The sequence below is a fragment of the Glycine max genome, chromosome 10 (assembly GCF_000004515.6).
Source record: "Glycine max cultivar Williams 82 chromosome 10, Glycine_max_v4.0, whole genome shotgun sequence".
NCBI classification, from domain to species: domain Eukaryota; kingdom Viridiplantae; phylum Streptophyta; class Magnoliopsida; order Fabales; family Fabaceae; genus Glycine; species Glycine max.
The window spans coordinates 17,450,987-17,472,930 of record NC_038246.2 but is presented as its reverse complement, the minus strand read 5'-3'; the positions used below and the strand labels follow the sequence as shown (position 1 = coordinate 17,472,930).

The 21,944-nt window shown below is 36.8% G+C and overlaps 1 protein-coding gene and 1 non-coding gene across 2 annotated transcripts; one reads left to right on the top strand and one right to left on the bottom strand.

Annotated features, from left to right (window-relative positions):
* The first annotated feature begins 1,864 nt into the window (after positions 1-1,864).
* LOC112998173 (rubisco accumulation factor 1.2, chloroplastic-like) lies at positions 1,865-13,022 on the top strand. The gene is made up of 2 exons (XM_026124225.1): positions 1,865-2,026; positions 12,720-13,022. The coding sequence occupies exons 1-2, from the start codon at positions 1,865-1,867 to the stop codon at positions 13,020-13,022; spliced, it is 465 nt and encodes a 154-aa protein (XP_025980010.1).
* Positions 13,023-16,587: 3,565 nt separating this feature from the next.
* On the bottom strand, positions 16,588-16,694 carry LOC112998264 (small nucleolar RNA R71). The gene has a single exon (XR_003263300.1). It is a non-coding gene; the product is annotated as a small nucleolar RNA R71 (small nucleolar RNA).
* Positions 16,695-21,944: the final 5,250 nt, after the last annotated feature.

Sequence of the window (21,944 nt, the reverse complement as noted above, 5' to 3'; positions counted from 1 at the left end):
TTCGCTAATTCTGACAATTCAGGCTTTAAATGGGCTCTAAAATCGCGTCGTCGCGCTTAGCGCCACTGTCGCGCTTAGCGCAAGTAAGTGGATTTGGGCTTGGCGCCAATCTACACTAAGCTTGGCAAGAGACAGACGACTCATTTAGCGAGCTGATCTCGCGCTTAGCACGCTGCTTCAATTTAGGTGCTCTTCTGGATTCCTTCTTCACGCTAAGCGTGTTGAAGCCGCGCTTAGCGATGGATACGAGCTAAGCCCACTGAGTTCGCTTAGCGCGACAGCCACTTTGGCATTTCAAGAAATTAGCTCCTTTTTACCTGAAATTGTACAGATTTTAACATTAATTCCAATAAAAGAGATCCTAATGACAAAGATCTAAACACAACAAAGTTTATTTACAATTCCTACAAATGAACTATAAATTGGGGAAAACTATACATATTTTGCAATGGTTCGGGTTCGGGTGAAGCATCTTATCTTTCCCGTTGACTTCGTTGTAATGGACATTGAGGAAGATGCAGATATTCCCTTAATTTTGGGACGTCCATTTATGTCTATTGCAAGCTGTGTAGTGGACATGGGGAAGAAAAAGTTAGAAATAGGTATTGAAGACCAGCAGATCAACTTTGATCTATTTAATGAAGAAAGAAAATTGATGGACCAAAATGTTTGTTTACAGATGAAGGAGTTTGATGAGAAGGTTCTGAAGGAGAGAACCAAGATTGATCTAGGATAACACAAAACTATGCGTCAAGCTAATGACATTAAAATAGCACTTACTAGGAGGCAACCCAACCCTTTTTAATTTTGTTTTTCTTGCATTCTAGTTCAGTTAGATTGCTTGTGATTGTGTGTTTTCAACATGTTTAGTATTGAAAAAGGGGTTTATAAGTTTTGTGAAGAGATGGACAGAAAAATAACTTAGAAAATTGTCTGTGGTCCATGCGCTAAGTGCATCCCTCGCACTAAGCGCCATTTCCTTCACGCGTTAAGCGAGCTGTTGTTCATGCTAAGTGCCTTGACCCCTGATCAATGGCTGGATGGTCCCGCTAAGCAAGTGCTTAGCGCTATGCCCAAAAACCTCTCTAGATTTTAATTCTTTCAAATTGAGCTTAGCGCGAACGCTCACTAAGCGTAATTCCTTCTCTGGAATTGTAATTATTAGAATTGCGCTAAGCGCGGGCCACTACTGCTTTTTAATGAGCATTAATTCGCTAAGCGCAGCCTTTGGCGGCTAAGTGCAAGTTGTAGGACCAATCAAAGCTGTAGTACCCGCTAAGCGAGTCCTTGCGCGCTAAGCCCAAAAGCTTCTCTAGAATTTTAACATTTTGAATTGGGCTTAGCGAGTAGATGCGCTAAGCACAGGGGCTTTTAAAACTCAAACGTCATATGGACACGCTAAGCACAACTGTGCGCTAAGCGCACCATACGAAACTGCCAAAAGTTATAAGGTACTTGCCTTAGGCAGTTTCCATTTCGCTCTTGTTGTGCATTAAGGCCATTCACTGCATTTTCCCTCACCTTGCTTCATCTCCCTGCATTCCTGCACCTTTGCTATTCTTTGCATTCATCTACACAATCCAAGTAAGTTTCTTTACTTTACTTCATTTTCGTTCTATGTTTTCAACCTTAGATTAGATAACTTAGTGATTGTTAGGTAGAATTTCTGTTTATGCTTAGTGTTAGGTTAGTTGTTAGTTAGAATAGCTTTAGGGTTGTACTATAGTCACAATGTGCTTGTTTTGATTAGGGTTTGATGGCCCAATAGGGGCCTATGAGAAGGGGTGAGAAGCCCCTAGTTTTCTGGAAATCACGATGAATGCGCTAAGCGCCTTGCTGTCGCGCTAAGTTCATGCAAGTATCCATGTCCAATCAAAAGAGCACTGAGTCATGCATCAAGAATCTAGAAGTCCAGGTGGGACAATTAGCAAAACAACTGGAAGACCGACCGTCAAGCAGCTTTGGAGCCAACATAGAGAAGAATCCTAAGGAGGAGTCCAAGGCTATTATGACTAGAAGCAAAATGGTGAGCATGAATGAAGGAGAGAAGAGGATAGGTGCAGAAAAACAACAAATTTAATCGTTTTTAAAGATCTCATGGTGAAAAATAAGTTGTGAATTTCTCTTAAGTTCAAGAAGACACTCATTCACTCGAGAAAGGTTCTTGCATATGATTGATTAGTGCTTTAATCGATTACCAGGTGATAGTAATCGATTACTTTGTTCTTAAAAGTGTTCCCAAAAGTGATCAAGAACACTTTAATCGATTACATCAAGAATCTAATTGATTACTTTGTTCTTGAAAGTTTTCTAGATGTTGGGAAGAACACTTTAATCAATTGAAATGATAAAATAATTCATTACTTCTTTGAAACAATCGATTACATTGACTATTTAGTCGATTACAGGAGGTTATAACTATTTTCTCTATAAATAACAAGCTTGTGTTCTCAGTTCTGTGTGTGAATGAAGTGCGAGCTAAAATAAGTGAAATAAAGAGGGAAGATTAAGTGCTTAGAAAAAATGCGACTCACAAATTCTAAACTTCGTTTTTGAAGATCTCATGGTGAAAAGTGAGTTGTGAATTTCTCTTAAGTTCAAGAAGACACTCATTCACTCAAGAAAGGTTCTTGCACATGATTGATTAGGTTATGTCTTTCCTTGACTATGTTTTTCATGTGTTTCTACACATTGCTAGCATATGCAGGAATTTCAAAAGGCATACTAGAATAGGTTTTTCTAGTTCAGGCTAAGGGTAGGTTTCTCTTAGGCTCTTATTCACAGAGGACCCTAGGGTTGGGTGCCTTAGTCTCTTTTTTTGGGGTGGGAACTAAGATTGATTGTGATTTATTGTAAGAATTCTATACTGGATTAGCTTCAATTTACTGAAGATTAAAGAAAATATCTTTTTAAGAAATAACTTTAACAAAAAATTATGTGTTAAGGGTGATTGATTAAATATTGGTTTATCAAAAGTTTGCAATATGATCCTTGGAAAAGAAGTTTTTTTTTAACTCTGATTTTTAAAGTCTAAATTGATATAGAAACCAATTCACCCCCCCCCCCCCTTGGGTTTGTGAGTTCCATCATCTTTTTCATTTTTATGGTGAGAGAGAAAGTGGATAGAGACTAGGAATATTCACGACAACAACAAACCTAGCAACATCCCCAAACCAACTTAAGCACAACAAAATCTACATAAAAACAACAACCAAAACACAAGCAACACAATTGAGATTTCAAGTCGTAGCCTAATAAAATTCATTTTGTGAGAAGAGGCACTAGTTGAAATTGATGGTGGAGTTAGTAACATTGAAGGAGAGAGGGTGGGGATGTTCCATTATTGTCAAAGGTGATGCAGATTTGGTGAAGGTAGAAGGATAAATTGGAAAAAAAATTCAAAAGACAAAATTAAAAAATTCCAACCATTCATTATTTTAATGAGAAATCTAATGGTTCATAGTTCTTTTCCATGGTGGGGAGACCTATATTGCTCTCCCACCTGAGGCATCTTGCTATAAGTAATGATACTTTTAAAAAAGTTTAATTTTTAAGGTTATAAAATTATGAATATTATATTGTATTTACTTAAAACTATAAAATACATTATAATAAAAAATTAAAAATATTATTTTATTACTAGTTCAATCACGGTTGAACCATTAAACCTTATATTAGTACTTTCACCGGTTCAGTGGTTGGTCCAATTTTAAAAATATTTGTCACTACACAACCATCGAAACAATCACCCACAATTTTTTATTTAAAAATCCATTTAAAATAAACTTTAGCAACCGAAGTAGAGACAAAAGGTTTCAGTGGCTGAATTGGTTCCCTAGCAATAAAAACGACCAAATCACCAACAACTGAGCATTTTTATTAGCAACCGAATCATCAGTCGCAAGGCAGTGACCAACACATATTTTGGTCGCTGAAGGTTTAGAGACTTGGGTTGTAAAGACCGAATAAAACAACTAATATTTCCAATATATCGATTAATTTCGTCAGTCACTAAAATGCATTTTTCAAGTAGTGGTATTTGGGAGGGAACTATTTAATATTAACCATAAAATTACTAAGTTCAACCATAGACAAAGAAGGTATTTGGGATAAAACAGTTTAATCGAGTATGATAACTTACTAATTTCAACCTTATCCGAAGAGAGTATTTAGGAGGGAACTATTTAATAATAATGATAAAATTACTAAGTTCAAACTTAGCTGAAGAAGGTATTCAAGAGGGAACTGTTTGAGTGATCATAATGAAACTTGAGAACTTGAAAACATAAGCATATGTGGATGGAAAAAAACTTCATTTATGATATTTTGCTTGAGTGTGCCTCCTTAAAACCTTCTCGGCAAAAAGCCCTTTCATATTTTTATAGGGATAAACAGTTGAGATAGGAAAAAGAGTACACCATTCATTGCAAAGTTTTACAGAAATAGATCTTTAAGTGAGTAGAATTCCAAGTCCTCAGAATGGTCTTTCTAGACAATTCTTCAAGTTTGTAGGCCCCATTTTGTAAGTTGTGTCAAACCCTGAATGGTCCTTCCCATTTGCCAGTTAACTTGCTTTTTAATGAATCCTTTCAGGCTTCTCCTCAAACTCTCTAGATGAAGTCTCCCTTTCTAAACTGCCTAGGCACTAACTTAGAGTTAAAGCATCGAGCCATACATTGTTTGCAGGCTTCGGTCATGATGACAATATTTTAATAGTTGGGGGTCTCTTATCTAGAAAACTTTGTTAATTTGCTCATAAGCAATTTTGGAATCACTTCGGCATTTGACCCTTCGGGCTTCGAATTCTTTGGTCAATCTCAAGCCTACCAGAAATGTTTTATATTCATCCTGCTTTCTAGTATCCTTAAACTCGAAACACAATAATTGTGATAAGGCCATGTTGTTTGGACCTTCTAAAATGACTTCGGCTCCACTACCATGTTGATTGCCGTTTACATGTAGAGTCCACCACTCGTGCTAGAATTGTGTTTATGGCGGATGAAACTCATGTTAGAGATAGAGGGAACAACATAAGGATCAAGACTAAGAAGCATTTTGACTTTTCCATGCCCAACTCCTCATTGAGTAACATTTGTATTGCTTGGTTTTTATTATCCTTAGTCAATCTGTGTGTACATCATGCATCATCATATAGAAGTAGGAACATAGTTTCTAATATTAGGAACATCTTTTGTGCTATATAAATCACTGGTTTAATCGATTACCACATGTGTGTAACCGATTACATAAGTCTATGAGAACTTGCAGAGAAATCATGGCTCTGGTTTAATCGATTACCATATATTCATAATCGATTACACAATTCAAATTAAAACCATGACTATTTTTTTGGGTCTCTGGTTTAATCTACTACGAGCATATAGTAATCGATTACATTGTTCTTGAATGTTTTCTAGAATTGGGGAAGAACACTTTAATTGATTACAGGAAGTTATAATTATTTTTTATATATATCCACCTTGTGTTCTTACTTTCAACGAACTTTTACAACTCACAAACTTCAATTTTCATTTCTTGGAGCTTTCTAAACTAAAGTTTCTCTGAGGGTTATGTGATTAGTGAGTTGTAAACACACTTAAGATAAAGAGAGGTCCATTCAATCAAGTCTTTTGTTCTTGCATTTGAATGTAAAGGTTGTATCTCTCCTTGATTCTATTTCATATTCTTTTTACACATTGTTACTGCATCAACAAAAGTTTTACTGCATGCTAGAATAGGTGTTTCTAGTTTGAAGCTAAGAGTAGGTTTCTCTTAGGCTTAGATTCACTAAGGACCCTAGGGTTGGGTGCCTAAGTTTCATTTTCTAGGAAGAATTTGAAATTTCTTGTGATTGCTTGTAAAACTCACATTGCATAGTGAAAATCTAATTCGGGTTGAATTAGATAGCTGGATTAGCTTCTCTAGAAATAGTGAACCATTATCAATATTGTTCTCTATCTTCTCCTTAACTCTCTTCTCTCTCTATTGCATTCTTTATAAACTAGCTAAGTTTCAAAGAAAATTTAAATTGGTGCACTTTAACAAAAAGAGTACTATGTTCGGGTGATTGATTCAATATCGATTTAAAAGAAAGTTGTGATACGATCCTTTAGGGAACAAAAATTTTAAAACTTTTTTTTGACGATTTGTTTTTACACCAATTCACCCCCACCCCCCCCCCCCCACCCCCCACTCTTGGTTTGGTTAGTCCCATTGTCTTTTTCAACTCATTTACAAAATTAGCTAAGCTTTGTGCTCGGATGGTACCCCTCAACTCATAGTGGATGTCATACTTCGATAACTCAACGGACCATGATATCATTCAATCACCCAATTGGGGTTTGTGCAATACCTTAGCTATAAGGCAATCATTTTGAACAGTAATCCTATGGCTTTGGAAATATTGCCGAAGATGTCGAGCAACATTGACTAGCACTAGGGCTACTTTCTCCATTACCCAATATCGAGTTTCTAGGTTCTGCAATACTCGACTAACGAAATAGATCGGCCTTAACTCACCATTTCCCTCTTGGACAAGGACTGCGCTTATGGCTTTGGCAAATACCGAGGGGTAAGCTATGAGTCTCTTGCTAGTACTTGGTTTGAAAGTACTAGGGGGTTGCAAGTGTCTTTTTTAAATATCGAAAGGTTATTTCGCATTCTTCCTTCCATACAAATTTTTTTGTCTTAAAGAGATTCATAATCGATTTACTTTTTCTGGCGATCCTCGGCAAAAATCTGGACAGGGAAGCTATTCTGCCAACTAGTCTTTAGGCTTCTTTCATGTTTTTAAGGCTTCTTATCTCTAGGATGATCTGACACTTGTCAGGGTTAGCATGTATCCCCTTATGTTTTAACATGAATCCTAGTAACTTTCCCCCTTTCTCTTTGAAGGTACACTTCTCAAGGTTCAATCTCATGTTGTGTTTTTGGAGTTAACCAAATACTTCCTCCAGGTCTTTGATGTGTGTTGGCAGGTCATCGGGCTTGACTACCATATTGTCAACATATACTTCCTAGTTTCTCCCCAATTGTGCACTGAACACTTTATCCATCAATTGTTGATATGTGGCCCCAACATTCTTCAATCCAAAAGGCATAACTTTGTAGCTATATCAGTGATGAACATCATTTTGTCGTCATCTGCCAGGTCCATTCTTATCATTTTTTCAAATCTAAATCTAAGTTGGTATTTTTTTTATTGGCAAATATTAGTTGTTAACTATTAGTAGGCGGAATCGAATCCACAACCTTTCTCTCCCTCCCTTTTCTTTTTACTACCAAGTCAACCTTCTAATTCTAGGTATTTTTTAAAATCATATTACATCATAAAGATTACTTCAAAATTTATTAATTTTATAGGCATTAAAGTGAAATATAAGTTGTTAATTCTAACACTCCATTTTTCTTGATATTGTCATTCATTTTTTTTTCGATTATTTATTTTTTGTGCATCTTAAATTTTTATCCCTTTCATCACTTAGGCCATTTCAAACGGGAAGCCAATAAGACAATGAAAGCATATTGTTTTCTTTTAGCATTCCTAATTAAGGCCAATTAAAGCCTTTTTTTTCATTTACTCACCAAAAATATATTTTCAAAACTTCTTAACCCGTCCCCTTTTATATATATAAAGATACAACAAAAATTTAGTTATTTTTTATTTGGTTTATTATTTTTTTGTTATTTCTTTTTTTAATTTTACTAATATATATATATATATATATATATATATATATATATATATATATATATATATATATATACACACACACAACACTATTCTATGAATAAAATACATCAGACTTATTCTTTAAACCTTTCTATGCTAGCATGCTCTTACTAATCTTACAAAAACTAACAAACTAACGTGCATTAATATGATTGTGAAAAAAAATAACTGAAACATTCTCAGGTATTGTTAAAGTTATGTTACTTTGATAGGAAATTGATCAATTCTTCTGCTGTTACTTTTCCATTCCTCTCTTCATCTTTGCTACAAAACATGCAAATATACTAGGTTTTCGGACACATTGGGTAAAATGTGTTTGTGGCCATCTGAAAAGGGTGCTTACTTTATCCTTGAAAATGTTGATCAGTGATATAGCGTTACTCAATTATTTGGTGATAGCTTTCAAAATTAAAGGTTTTCCCATGAAGCATCAAATCTTCATTTGAGGGTGTGTTGCAAATAGTAGCTCTCTTGGTTTCATAAACCTTCACACTTCCAGGGAGAGATTTTTGGAGGATGTTGTATTCAGTGATGAGAATTCTGTGCTAATTGCATTTTCCATCAACTTGGCATCTATCAAAATCTCTGCTTGTGGGTGCTGAGTTTCAGGAACAAACTATACTACTTGCCATTGACCTATATGGAATGCCAACAACTCAGATTACTGCTCTTGGGAAGATAACTCATTTGTGGAGAAACTCATCTCTCTCATCAGAATCTTAGAGGTAATGTAAGTACAATTTCCCAACTCAAAGCTTTAATGTGGCTTGACCTTTCAGATAATGCTTTGGAGGTGATTTCTTCTACTTTTGGAAATTTATCTCTTGAATATCTAGACTTGTCTTTAATCAAGTTTGAAGGTTCAACTTTTCGAGAATTTGGTGCTTTCAAGAGCCTCAAAACATTGAACCTTTCCAATAACATGCTGGTGGGAGAGGTACCAAAGGAACTTCAAGGCCTTGAGAATTTACAGGATTTTCAAATTTTCAACAATCACTTGAGTTGTTTGATACCATCTTGTTGTTGAAACTGAAAATTTAAAATAGATGAGCTACTTCTAATGTTTATTTAGAGAGCACGAATCATTTATAATAGAATAGTTTACTTTAGCTTATGCTAAAGAATAGTATACTAAGGTATTGTAAGTTGTGTTACTTCGATAAGAAATATATCAATTCTTATAGTTGTTTAGTACGATCAAAAACTGAGATTTTAATTAAATGCAGACTAGCAGCAGCTATGTTTCTTTTTGTAGATGCTTCTACGAGTGGAAGTAGACATTGTGGTGAGTCTGATTTTCCATTGACACCGTGGTCTCAAACGGGAGTTCATGACAAAAATTCAAATTCTTCAATGGAAGATAGTGATGCACACAAATGCATGCTCAGATCACATCATGCTAGTGATGAAGAAAATGCTAAAATAATGTCATAGTTGGTATCATTTTTACTTATTTACTTCATTAAAAGAGGTGAATTCACACATTTTATCCTTATTATTTCTTAGCAGTATGTTAGAGTAAACATTTTATGACTTCCTCTAATTTTAAATAAGTTGCTAATTTCAGACTGAGCATCTTACATTCTACTGCTTGCTCCTTAAGATTCCATGATTAAATTTGTTCAGATATTTATTATTTTTAGTTTTGATTTTGAACACTACATTATCGTAACATTTGTTTTTGGAATTTTGAAACGAGGTTAGAGTATGATGCACTTAGCATTACTAACTAGTTAGTAGTTATTGAAAATTGGTCATTACTATTAATAACCTACTTGATGACTTTTTATAAATAGCTTTCAAGCCCTCTGGGATAGTCATTACTTGAAATAGGTATAATTTTTATTTCTAATAAAATACTCATACAATGTTAAATTATTTTTTAGAATAGTTTTTAATGTCATTAATATAATATTTATAAACAGGTACATTTTTCTTGTTTGTTATTTTATTAAAATAAAAAATAGTAAATAAGCTATTTAGAAAAGGCAAAAGTCAAATTTAAGAAAGTTAGATTTAAAGAAATGTATTGGTATAATAAAATCTATTGTGTGAGCTAATTTTGTTATTTAATTAAAAATGTAAATAAGTATTTTTTTAAAACATTTTTAAAAACAAAAGTCAAATGTATAAATAAGAATGTTAGATTTGAAAAAAATTATTATTATTATAGCAAAATGTATGGTATGACAATTTTGTAATTTACTTAAAATTTAGTTTTAAATCATTTTGAAAAAGAAAAATTCAAACATATATATAAAAAATTACATTTAAAAAATTATGATTATAACATTTAATATTGTTAATATAATATATTTAATAACATCGGAGCTAATTTAATCCATCTTTTTCCTCTTTTCTACGTCATACTTGATAATTTCTTTTAATGCTTATCTGTATGTAGGGAATTTATTGTGATAGATTTTAAAAATTAATCAAATGTTATGGTGGCAACACTACAAGAAAAGGGTGTAGAAGCAAGCTTCATGATGATGAATCAAGTAGTTTTGATAATGACAAAGATGATGACAAAAAGCCCAAAGAATGATTTCAAGATTAAGTCAACAAGAAGAAATCAAGAAGATTCAAGAATCAAGAGAAGTTTGATTTCAAGATTCAAGAAAAGATGAATTCAAGATTCAAGAGAAGAAATCAAGAAGACTTCACAAGGGAAGTATAAAAAAGTTTTTTTTTCAAAAAACAAAAAAGAGTTTTTCTCAAAATTTTATAAGTTACCAGAGTTTTTACTCTCTGGTAATCGATTACCAGTTTCTTGTAATCGATTACCAGTGGCGAAGTTTGATTTCAAAAGCTTTTAACAGAATTTGCAACGTCCCAATTGATTTCAAAATGGTGTAATCGATTACAAGATATTGGTAATCGATTACCAGTGTATCTGAACGTCGAAATTCAAACTCAATTGTGAAGAGTCATATCCTTTCATAAAAAGCTTTGTGTAATCGATTATATGGTTTTGGTAATCGATTACCAGTGACAAGTTTTGAATAAAAATCAAGAGATATAACTCTTCCAACGGTTTTCAGGTTGTTCTAAAAGTTATAACTCTTCTAACGGTTTTCTTGACTAGACATGAAGAGTATATAAAAGCAAGACCTTGACTTGCATTTGAAAAATAATTATTACAACTTTTTCATATATTCTTTTACAACCTTTGAATTTCTTTGAACATCTTCTTCTTCTTCCTTTGCCAAAAGCTTTCTAAGTTTTCTGGTTTTCGAAACCTTGCTCTTTCACAGAAAACAAAAGTGTGCTATTCATCTTTTCATTCTCTTCTCCCTTTGCCAAAAAGAATTCGCCAAGGACTAACCGCCTGAATTCTTTTTGTGTCTCTCTTCTCCCTTTTCCAAAAGAACAAAGGACTAACCACCTGAATTCTTTTGTGTCTCCCTTCTCCCTTTCCAAAGAATTCAAAACGACACAGTCTGAGAATTCTTTTGATTCTTCCCTTTCCCTTAAACAAAAGATTTCAAAGGACTAACTGCCTGAGATATATTTTGTTTCCCCTTTCACAAAGTTTCAAAGGACTAACCACCTGAGAACTATGTCTTAACACATTAGAGGGTACATCCTTTGTGGTACAAGTAGAGGGTACATCTACTTGGGTTGTTGTGACTGAGAACAAGAGAGGGTACATCTCTTGTGGATCAGTTCAAGTGGAGGGTACATCCACTTGGTTGTTCAAAGAGAACAAGGGAGGGTACATCCCTTGTGGATCTTTGCTTGTAAAGGATTTTACAAGGTTGAAAAGAAATCTCAAGGACCGCAGGTCGCTTGGGGACTGGATGTAGGCACGGGTTGTTGCCGAACCAGTATAAAACTCTTGTGTTTGTCTTCTTCTTCCCTACACTTTTAATTTCCGCTGTGCACTTTAATTATCATTTTTACTTTTGGTTAAGTTTCTATTTTTGTTTTTTACTTTCTTAACATTATTGTATAAGCCTAATTGAATCTAGTAACATTAAGAAGGATAGATATTTAATTAGTAAAGGTTCATTAATAATTAATTCAACCCCCCCTTCTTAATTATTCCGAGGCCACTTGATCCAACAAAGGGGCTTATACTAAAAATCATAACAAATTGGCTTAAAAATCTTAATTAGACATATATATATTTTAGAAGTTTTAAGTTGTTTGAACCTTTTAAATGTTTTCTTTTTCTTTTTTGACACATGTCACATCATGTCAATAACTTATGATTCTTATAGATGTGGCATGTTCTTTGTTTATCGTGTAACATAACAAATATTAAATATAAAGTATTCAAAACTATAAACAAAAATAAAAAACCTTACAAATGGTTGATGTTTTTCTCTCAATATCCATCTTCATCTCCCAAAGCCACCTTTTCTTTCAATCCTTTTTCATCACTCATCACTTCCTTCTGCTTCTTCCTTCCGAAGACCATTAAAATACAATTTGGACATTGTTCTATTAAATCCCTCTTTTAATATATTTTATTGTTTGATCCAAAAGCAAAACCTTATCTTCTCCTGCTCGTGACCATTGGCCATCGCAAGTAGAAAACATAAATTGGGACCCATGATAATGCCACTATGAGCATCGCCATGGACAAGGAATGAAATAGGTTGACATCCTCTACGTAAATTGGTGCACTACTAGAAATATGAGTTTTTACGACAGCCATTCTATGAAAGTTCTTTTGGAACCGCCTTAGAAAACGAACCGATGGCATTTTTGCAATTATCTTACTGAAAAAGCTTGTACGACACACATTCTAAGATGATTATTGAAAACCGCCTTAGAATGTGTGTTGCTCATAAAAATTACGATGGGTTTTTATTAAAACACCTTCGTTATCTCAATTGATATCCAGAATCTTGGTCTTCAACCTTGTTTTAAACCCTTCACTCACTCACTCACTCATGTCTATCACTTCCCTCACCATGGCTGAGTCCTACCTCCTCTCTTTTCCCTCCTCACATTCCATAGCGACTCCCTCATCCAGTCCAACGCTGACTCTGACCTCCTCGTCGCCTTCAAGACTGGCGCCGAGCTCCTCTACGAGATCCGCCTCCTTAGTGCCTTCCAGTGCATCACCGTCGCACGCTTTCTTGTCGAGAATCGGTGTGACGGGAAGGCTACGCAGGAGCTCGCACGTGCAATGAAGGATTTCCCTAGCAGGCACGGGGATAAGGGGTGGGAGAGCTTCGACTACACTCTCCTCGAAGATTGTCTTTCTTTTATGTATTACCGACAGAGTAGGGAGCACAGGAACCCATCGAAGCAGAGGACGTCAGTGCTAGAGTAGGTGTTAGGCATGGTGGAGACAGAGGCAACGAGGAATGTGATTTTGGAGGAGTTGGAGGGGAAGGGTGAGGAGGGGGATACGGTGGGTGAAAGGGAGGTTGCGGCGAGTGTTCCGATGGTGATGCTGAGGATTGGGGAGGTGGCGGAGGCGAGTTTGGTGGTGTTGTTGCCGGTCTTCGCGGTGGAGGAAAGGGAGATTTTGGAGGCATGCAAAATATGGTTCTATTAATTTGGGATTACATGCAATTTTCTCTTGTTTTCCATACTTAATAGAAAAGGATTTAATTGTTTTTGTAATGCTTATATTTGCTAATTTGATAAATTATGCTTAGTCTCTTACCTCCTTTAGGTTTGATGAAACTCCTAGGCTCCCTAGTCATTCTGGAAATTACCGTTAATGCCCCTAATTTTAATTTTCAGCAGACAAATATCCCTTTGGAATAGACCCCCTCCATACAGCCTTTTGTACGGCTCCATGTCACAACCTACCCTTCGGCGGGAGGGCGACGCGGGGCTCGTGGGTGCATCTTCCATGGGAGGAAAATGTGCGGAATCACCACCAACATTTATTTGAGGAAAACGTCGGAAAAACTGGAAAGGTGTAGTCTACGAAATTTAAGTGTGAAAGGTTCGGGAGTTGTTTTTACGCACGGGAAAGGTATTAGCACCCCACGCGTCCGTCACAAGGGACAACAACCTTTAATCAAGTGTGCAAATATGACTTCAAAATGTTTTATTTCCCCTTTTTTTTATGTCTTTTTGTGTTTTTATGCTTTTTATGTTTTTTGTATTTTTTATCTTTTTGTGGTTGACAAGGGTGTTTCCCTCGCTCCTACATATCCTCAATTGCGATGAGGAAATTAGACCTACGTAGTTCTTTGAGAACTAAACGTTGGTTAAGTTGTTTTGATCTTTTTCCGCAAGATCAATTTTAACCGCACAAAAGTCATTTAAGGTGTTAAACCATTTAAATGATCTTTTGATTCTTTTGAAAGGAGAGAAACTGATGTGCCATCGTTTTCTTTTATTTCTTAAACCCTTTTTGCACCATTTTAATTACTGATTAATCTTAATTGTCAAATTAATTAGGCAGTTTTATTATTTTGGGCTCATTTAGCTAATATAATGTTTTTAATCTAATGTCAGGAATTAATGAAACATTGGGCTTAATCTAGATTTTGGTTGTGGACTTGAAGAGGGCAAATAAAGCAGCGCTTACCTTAGTTAATTTCTACTTAGGAGATTGCAATTTTATTTTATGTGGTTCAGTGTTTATTTCATTTTGGGCCAGAATATTGTAATAGGGCCCAGTGACTTTGAGTGACTCTTTTTACATAGCAGCCTTGGGATTTGTGCAAGGCTATTCTGTTAGACTATTATTCAGAGCATAGGGTTTATGGTTTTTACGTTTTTCCGTTCTAATGCTACTGTTCACGTAATGCAATTTTCCATTTTCTGCTTCTAATTACAATTTCTTTCTTGTTCTGCCTTCATTTACGTTTATGCTTCGTTTACGTTTCTGCTTCATTTACGTTTCTGCTTTTAAGTTCATTTACGTTTTCTGCTTGAATCTATGGAAGGCTAAATATTCAGGTGTTGTTTCCTTTTGAGGACGAAGCTCAACTCTCTTTGAGGTTTCGTTTGTAATGTGGCTTCCTGGCAGTTTTCAATTCACCAGTTAACCCAAATTCGTGAACATTAATCTGTGCACGCTTCGTGTTTGATTAATTGCCTCTGAGCCTAACTTGCGTTCATGCTTAATGGACGAAGGGCTAACTGGTGTATGTGTTGCCTAATCACGTATTGACAACCCTAAGTTGATTTTCGCTTAGTAAATTGAAATAGGGTTGGATTAAGTGGTTAACTGTTAGGGACGAATTCTCCATAACCCAGGACAAGAGAATGGCTTCTGAATTAGAGAAAACAGCCCGTTTTTAATATTATTAGTTTCGTATTCCAGTTTACTTGTTCTGTTCTTTAAATCAAAAAACAAACAACCCCCCTACCCCATCATTACTATTACTGCAATATATCATGAACATTTGGTTTATCATTGCTCGTTGGGAAACGACCTAGGATCACTTCCTAGTTACTGCATTTTCATGTTTATTAGATTTGGTACGGCCTCGATCAAATTTGGCGCTGTTGTCGGGGAGCAGTGTCCAAAGGTTCATAATAGCAAGTGTTGTGTGTATAATTCTTTCGTGTTTTATGTTTAATTGTTAGTATTGTGTTAGTATGTGTGTTAGTGTTGTTTAATGTCCTGGTATTTTGTTTAGTATGTGTTCTGTTTCAGTTTTCCTATTAAGCGCTTCCCCTGTTTCAATTTTGGGTGTTTTGCTGTGAATAGTGTTTTGCGACAGACTTAGCGACCACTTTTGCTTGCGGCAAAACAGAGTAGTAGTAGAAATCATGTAGCGACGGATTTTAGCGACCACCCATGCTGAATTATTTTGGATTTTTTCTTTTAGTAGCTAGGGTTGTTATTTTTGGCTGAATTTTTTTGTGGTAACTTCTTTTAATCTATATTTTGTGGGAAAAATAACTAGAGCCTTTAGTTTGGTCAGATTTGAAAGTTCCAAAAAAGTATCAAATTTTGTGTTTGTCAAAACTTCAAACGGCCATAACTTTTGCTCCATTTATCAGAATCACAATTATTGTATATGTATTTGGGGTAGAAAAAAATTTCCTACACCGTGAAAGCCTGCCATAGGTGGGCTGAGGTCTCCATCATCCATAAAAAGGGATTCTGTCAAAAGGTTTTTATTTTTCAAGTTTTATTCACTTATTTTTCTCAACCTACCATTTTTAGCTTCCATAGTTAGACTTTGAATTTTTGTCTGAAAATTTTTTGTGCTATCTTCTCATCATTTTATAAGGTCGCTCACAAAATTTCAAGTCATTTGGATATCATTTGAGGGTAGCTGTAGTTCAAACCTACACACCTTTATTTACATGACAAGGCAACTAGTTGTGCATGCTGAATGTAGTGTATGACTAGAGGCAATCCATCTGACTTACAACCCTTTGATCCTAAGATAGATAGGACATTTCATAGATTAGTTAGGCATCATTTTATACCTTTTGATAATCCTGAGCATTCCATTACTGGTGAATCTGTGCATTCTGTTATTGGTGATTTTGAACATCCTGATTTTGAGCATTCTGATTTTGAGCATTCTGAGAACATGGCACAACCTCCACCACGTGAGAGGACTCTAAGGGAAATGGCTGCACCTGATTTCACCTACGAAAGCTTGTGCATCCAATACCCTGATGAGGATGTCCCATATGTTCTTAAAACTGGACTGATTCATTTGCTTCCAAAGTTTCATCGCCTTGCAGGTGAAGACCTGCACAAACATTTGAAGGAATTTCATATTGTCTGCTCCACCATGAAACCCCCAGATGTCCAAGAGGATCACATATTTCTGAAGGCTTTTTCTCATTCTTTAGAGGGAGTGGCAAAGGACTGGCTGTATTACCTTGCTCCAAGGTCCATCACGAGCTGGGATGACCTTAAGAGAGTATTCTTAGAAAACAAATTCCCTGCTTCCAGGACCACAACCATCAGGAAGGATATCTCAGGTATTAGACAACTCAGTGGAGAGAGCCTGTATGAATACTGGGAGAGATTTAAAAAACTATGTGCCAGTTGCCCTCACCATCAGATTTCGGAGCAGCTTCTTCTCCAATATTTTTATGAAGGACTCAGTAATATGGAGAGAAGTATGATAGATGCTGCCAGTGGTGGAGCCCTTGGAGACATGACTCCTGCTGAAGCCAAAAATTTAATTGAGAAGATGGCTTCCAACTCCCAGTAGTTTAGCGTAAGAAATGATGCTATAGTCATTAGAGGAGTGCATGAGGTAGCTACAAACTCAGTTGCATCATCCGAAACTAAGAAGCTAGAAGGCAAACTAGATGCATTGGTTAACTTGGTAACCCAGCTGGCCTTGAATCATAAATCTGTACCTGTCGCAAGAGTCTATGGTCTGTGCTCCTCTGCTGACCACCATACAGACCTTTGCCCTTCCATGCGGCAACCTGGAGCAATTGAGCAGCCCGAAGCTTATGCTGCAAACATCTACAATAGACCTCCTCAACCTCAGCAGCAAAATCAACCACAGCAAAACAATTACGACCTCTCCAGCAACAGATACAACCCTGGATGGAGGAATCACCCTAATCTTAGATGGTCTAGCCCTCAACAGCGACAACAGCAGCCTGCTCCTTCCTTCCAAAATGCTGCTGGCCCAAGCAGACCATACATTCCTCCACCAATCCAACAACAGCAACAGCCCCAGAAACAGCCAACAGTTGAGGCCCCTCCCCAACCTTCCCTCGAAGAACTTGTGAGGCAAATGACTATGCAAAACATGCAGTTTCAACAAGAGACCAGAGCCTCCATTCAGAGCTTAACTAATCAGATGGGACAATTGGCTACACAATTAAATCAACAACAGTCCCAGAATTCTGACAAGCTGCCTTCTCAATCTGTCCAAAATCCCAAAAATGGCAGTGCCATTTCATTGAGGTCGGGAAAGCAGTGTCAAGGACCTCAACCCATAGCACCTTTCTCATCTGCAAATGAACCTGCCCAACTTCACTCTACTCCTGAAAAAGGTGATGACAAAAATTTACCTAACAATTTATGTGCAGGTGAATCTTCTTCCACTGGTAATTCTGATTTGCAGAAGCAGCACATCCCTTTTCCATTCCCTCCTAGAGCAGTTCCCAACAAAAAATTGGAAGAGGCAGAGAAAGAGATCTTGGAAACATTTAGAAAAGTAGAGGTAAACATACCTCTGCTGAATGCAATAAAGCAAATTCCAAGATATGCTAAATTCTTGAAGGAGCTGTGCACTAATAAGCGGAAGCTTAAAGGAAGTGAACGAATTAGCATGGACATAAATGTCTCCGCATTGATTGGTAAATTTGTTCCCCAAAGTCCTGAAAAATGTAAAGATCCAGGTACATTCAGGATACATTGTATTATAGGGAATAGTAAGTTTGACAATGCCATGCTAGATTTAGGAGCTTCTATTAGTGTTATGCCTCTGTCTATTTTTAATTCTCTGTCTTTAGGTCCCTTGCAGTCAACTGATGTGGTAATTCATTTAGCTAATAGAAGTGTTGCCTATCCTGTTGGTTTCATAGAAGATATCTTAGTTAGAGTTGGTGAACTGATTTTCCCTGTTGATTTTTATATTTTGAATATGGAAGACAAATTTTCTCAAGGATCAGTTCCCATCATTCTAGGCAGACCCTTTATGAAAACTGCTAGAACTAAGATAGATGTATATGCAGGCACACTATCCATGGAGTTTGGTGATATAACTGTTCATTTTAATATTCTGGATGCTATGAAATACCCATCTGAAGATCTTTTTGTATTTTGTGCTGAAATAATTGACCATGTTGTTGATGAATACATGACTGATCTTTATTCTAATCTGCATGCCTCTCACTCTTCATGCATTGAGTCTGACACTGTACTTGATCATATGTCTTAATTTGATGCTGAGAGTGAATCTAAAATTGATATGGAATGCATGTTTGGTGGTGGTGTTTTACCTCTCGAGATTGATTTTATAGAGTCAGATAGGACTAACCATGTTTCAGGAAGTACACATACCTCTGACTTTCTTTATGAGGTACAGGCTGAGAAACCATCTTCTTCTACCACTATCCAGTCGGCCACACCAGAATTGAAGCCTCTTCCATCAAATTTAAAATACGCTTACTTGGATGATAGCAAAAGTTTTCCAGTGATTATATGTGCCTCCCTTGCTGATGAGAAAGAGGAGAAGTTGTTGTCTGTTCTCAAGAAGCATAAGAAGGCTATAGGCTGGACCCTGGCGGACATTCCTAGTATTAGCCCATCCACATGTATGCATCGAATAAATTTAGAGGATGGAGCTAAACCAGTAAGACAGCCACAGAGAAGACTCAACCCGGTGATTCTTGGTGTAGTGAAGAAGGAGATAACCAAGCTTTTGCAAGCTGGAATCATTTATCCTATCTCCGACAGCCAATGGGTGAGTCCCGTCCAGGTAGTCCCGAAGAAGACCGGCCTCACAGTGATAAAAAATGAAAAGGAGGAGCTGATTCCTACTTGGGTGCAGAACAGTTGGAGAGTCTACATTGACTATAGGAGGCTGAACCAGGTTACCAAAAAGGACCATTTTCCCCTGCCATTCATTGACCAAATGCTTGATTGCCTGGCAGGCAAATCTCACTACTGTTTCCTTGATGGTTTTTCTGGTTATATGCAAATTACTATTACTCCTGAGGATCAGGAAAAAACCATATTCACCTACCCCTTCGGCACTTTTGCCTATAGGAGGATGCCTTTCGGCCTGTGCAATGCCCGTGGTACCTTCCAGCGGTGCATGATTAGTATTTTCAATGATTTCTTAGAAATTTGCATAGAGGTGTTTATGGATGATTTCACTGTATATGGATCCTCTTTTGATGGTTGATTGGATAGTTTGGAAAAAGTTTTGAATAGATGCATTTAAACTAACCTTGTTCTAAATTTTGAAAAATGTCATTTTATGGTTGAGCAAGGTATAATTTTAGGCCACATTATTTCAAAAAAACGGCATTGAAGTAGATCCTGCAAAAATTTCTGTTATATCACAATTGCCTTACCCCTCTTGTGTGCGAGAGGTGCGATCTTTTCTTGGTCATGCAGGATTCTACAGGCGCTTTATAAGAGATTTTAGCAAAGTAGCCCTTCCACTGTCAAACTTGTTGCAAAAGGAGGTGGAGTTTGACTTTAATGATAAATGCAGAGAGGCTTTTGACTGCCTCAAAAGAGCACTGACTACCACCCCCATCATCCAGGCACCCGACTGGACAACCCCTTTTGAGCTTATGTGTGATGCATCAAATTATGCATTGGGGGCTGTCCTTGCTCAGAAAATTGATAAATTGCCCAGGGTGATATACTATGCTTCTAGGACTTTAGATGCTGCCCAAGCGAATTATACTACTACTGAGAAAGAGCTTCTAGCCATAGTTTTTGCTCTAGAAAAATTTCGATCTTATTTGCTTGGTACCTGCATTATTGTTTATACTGACTATGCAGCTCTAAAGTACTTGTTGAAGAAGGCTGATTCTAAGCCTAGGTTGATCCGATGGATGCTCTGGCTCTAAGAGTTTGACTTGGAGATCCGCGATAGAAACGGAGCACAAAATCTAGTTGCCGATCATTTGAGTCGGATCGAACGTGTATCAGATGCGGATTCACCCATTCGGGATGATTTCCCGGATGATCATTTGTATATATTGTATAGTATTTCTGACTCTCTTTCTACTCCCTGGTTTGCTAACATTGTCAATTATTTAGTTGCCTCTGTTTTTCCTCCCTTAGCATCTAAGGCCCAAAAAGATAAAATTAAAAGTGATGCTAAGCATTTTATTTGGGATGACCCCTACTTGTGGAAATTGTGCAGTGATCAGGTCATTAGACGGTGCATTCCAGATCATGAGACTGACTCAGTCCTGCAGTTCTGTCATTCTTCCGCACCGGGAGGTCATCTGGGTGTTCAAAGGACAGCTCGCAAAGTGCTTGATTGTGGTTTTTATTGGCCCACCATCTTTAAAGATGCGTGGAAGATCTGCAGCACTTGTGAGCAGTGTCAGAGAGCAGGAAATACACTTACATGGCGACAACAAATGCCTCAGCAACCTATGCTATTCTGTGAGGTGTTTGATGTCTGGGGTATAGATTTCATGGGCCCTTTTCCTGTCTCTTTTGGTTATGTTTACATTCTCCTTGCAGTTGACAGTGTTTCAAAATGGGTCGAAGCCAAGCCCACTAGAACTAATGATGCTAAAGTTGTTGCAGATTTTGTCAGGTCTAATCTATTTTGCAGGTTTGGAGTACCTAAAGCAATTGTTAGTGATCAAGGAACCCATTTTTGCAACAGAACAATGCATGCCTTGCTTAAAAAGTACGGGGTTGTACACAGGGTATCCACACCATTCCACACCCAGACCAATGGACAGGCAGAAATTTCTAACAGGGAGAACAATAGAATTTTAGAGAAGATTGTGCAGCCAAGCAGGAAAGATTGGAGTACCAGGCTTGATGATGCTCTTTGGGCACATCGGACTGCCTACAAAGCACCCATAGGAATGTCTCCTTATCGGGTTGTCTTTGGAAAGGCATGTCATCTTCCAGTGGAAATTGAGCACAAAGCATACTGGGCAGTGAAGACTTGCAACTTCTCTATGGATCAAGCTGGTGAGGAAAAAAAGTTGCAACTGAGTGAGTTAGATGAAATCCGCCTAGAAGCCTACGAGAATGCCAAGTTCTACAAAGAAAAGACCAAGAAGTTTCATGATAGCATGATAATTAAGAAGGACTTCATGGTTGGGCAAAAAGTGTTATTGTATAATTCTAGGCTTGGACTCATGAGTGGTAAGTTGAGGTCTAAATGGATTGGTCATTTTGTTGTTACTAATGTTTTTCCTTATGGTACATTTGAGATCAAAAGTGACTCCACAAACAAGAGCTTCAAGGTCAACGGACATCGACTTAACCATTCCTCACAAACCCTTCTTTAGTGGACGTAGTGGTGGAAGAGACTTCCTTACTCCACCCTACTCTTCCTCCACCATGACTTAGGGAGTTCTTCTTTTCCTATCTCCTTCTTTGCTTTTATTATAATTGTCTGATTCTATTTGATGGTTTAATTGTTTTAATCTTTTAATTGTGCTACATTGAGGACAATGTGTTGTTTAAGTATGGGGGGGAGTGTTCTTTGGTTTTGCTTGTTTTGTCGGTTTTGTTAATTTGTTAGTTGTGTTAATTTGTTAATGTTGTTAGTTTCGTCGGATTTCTAGTTTAATATTTTGGGTAAATTTTGTGTGCATGTACGACTTTTCATGTTTTTCTTTGAATTATAGG

What these genes read in the sequence shown, in the direction of transcription:
- LOC112998173 (XM_026124225.1), top strand. Translation starts at nt 1,865, where the DNA reads ATGTCCAATCAAAAGAGCACTGAGTCATGCATCAAGAATCTAGAAGTC. An exon ending in TTATGACTAGAAGCAAAATG is followed by an intron (nt 2,027 to 12,719) that starts GTGAGCATGAAT and finishes TCCCTCATCCAG; the next exon opens with TCCAACGCTGACTCTGACCT.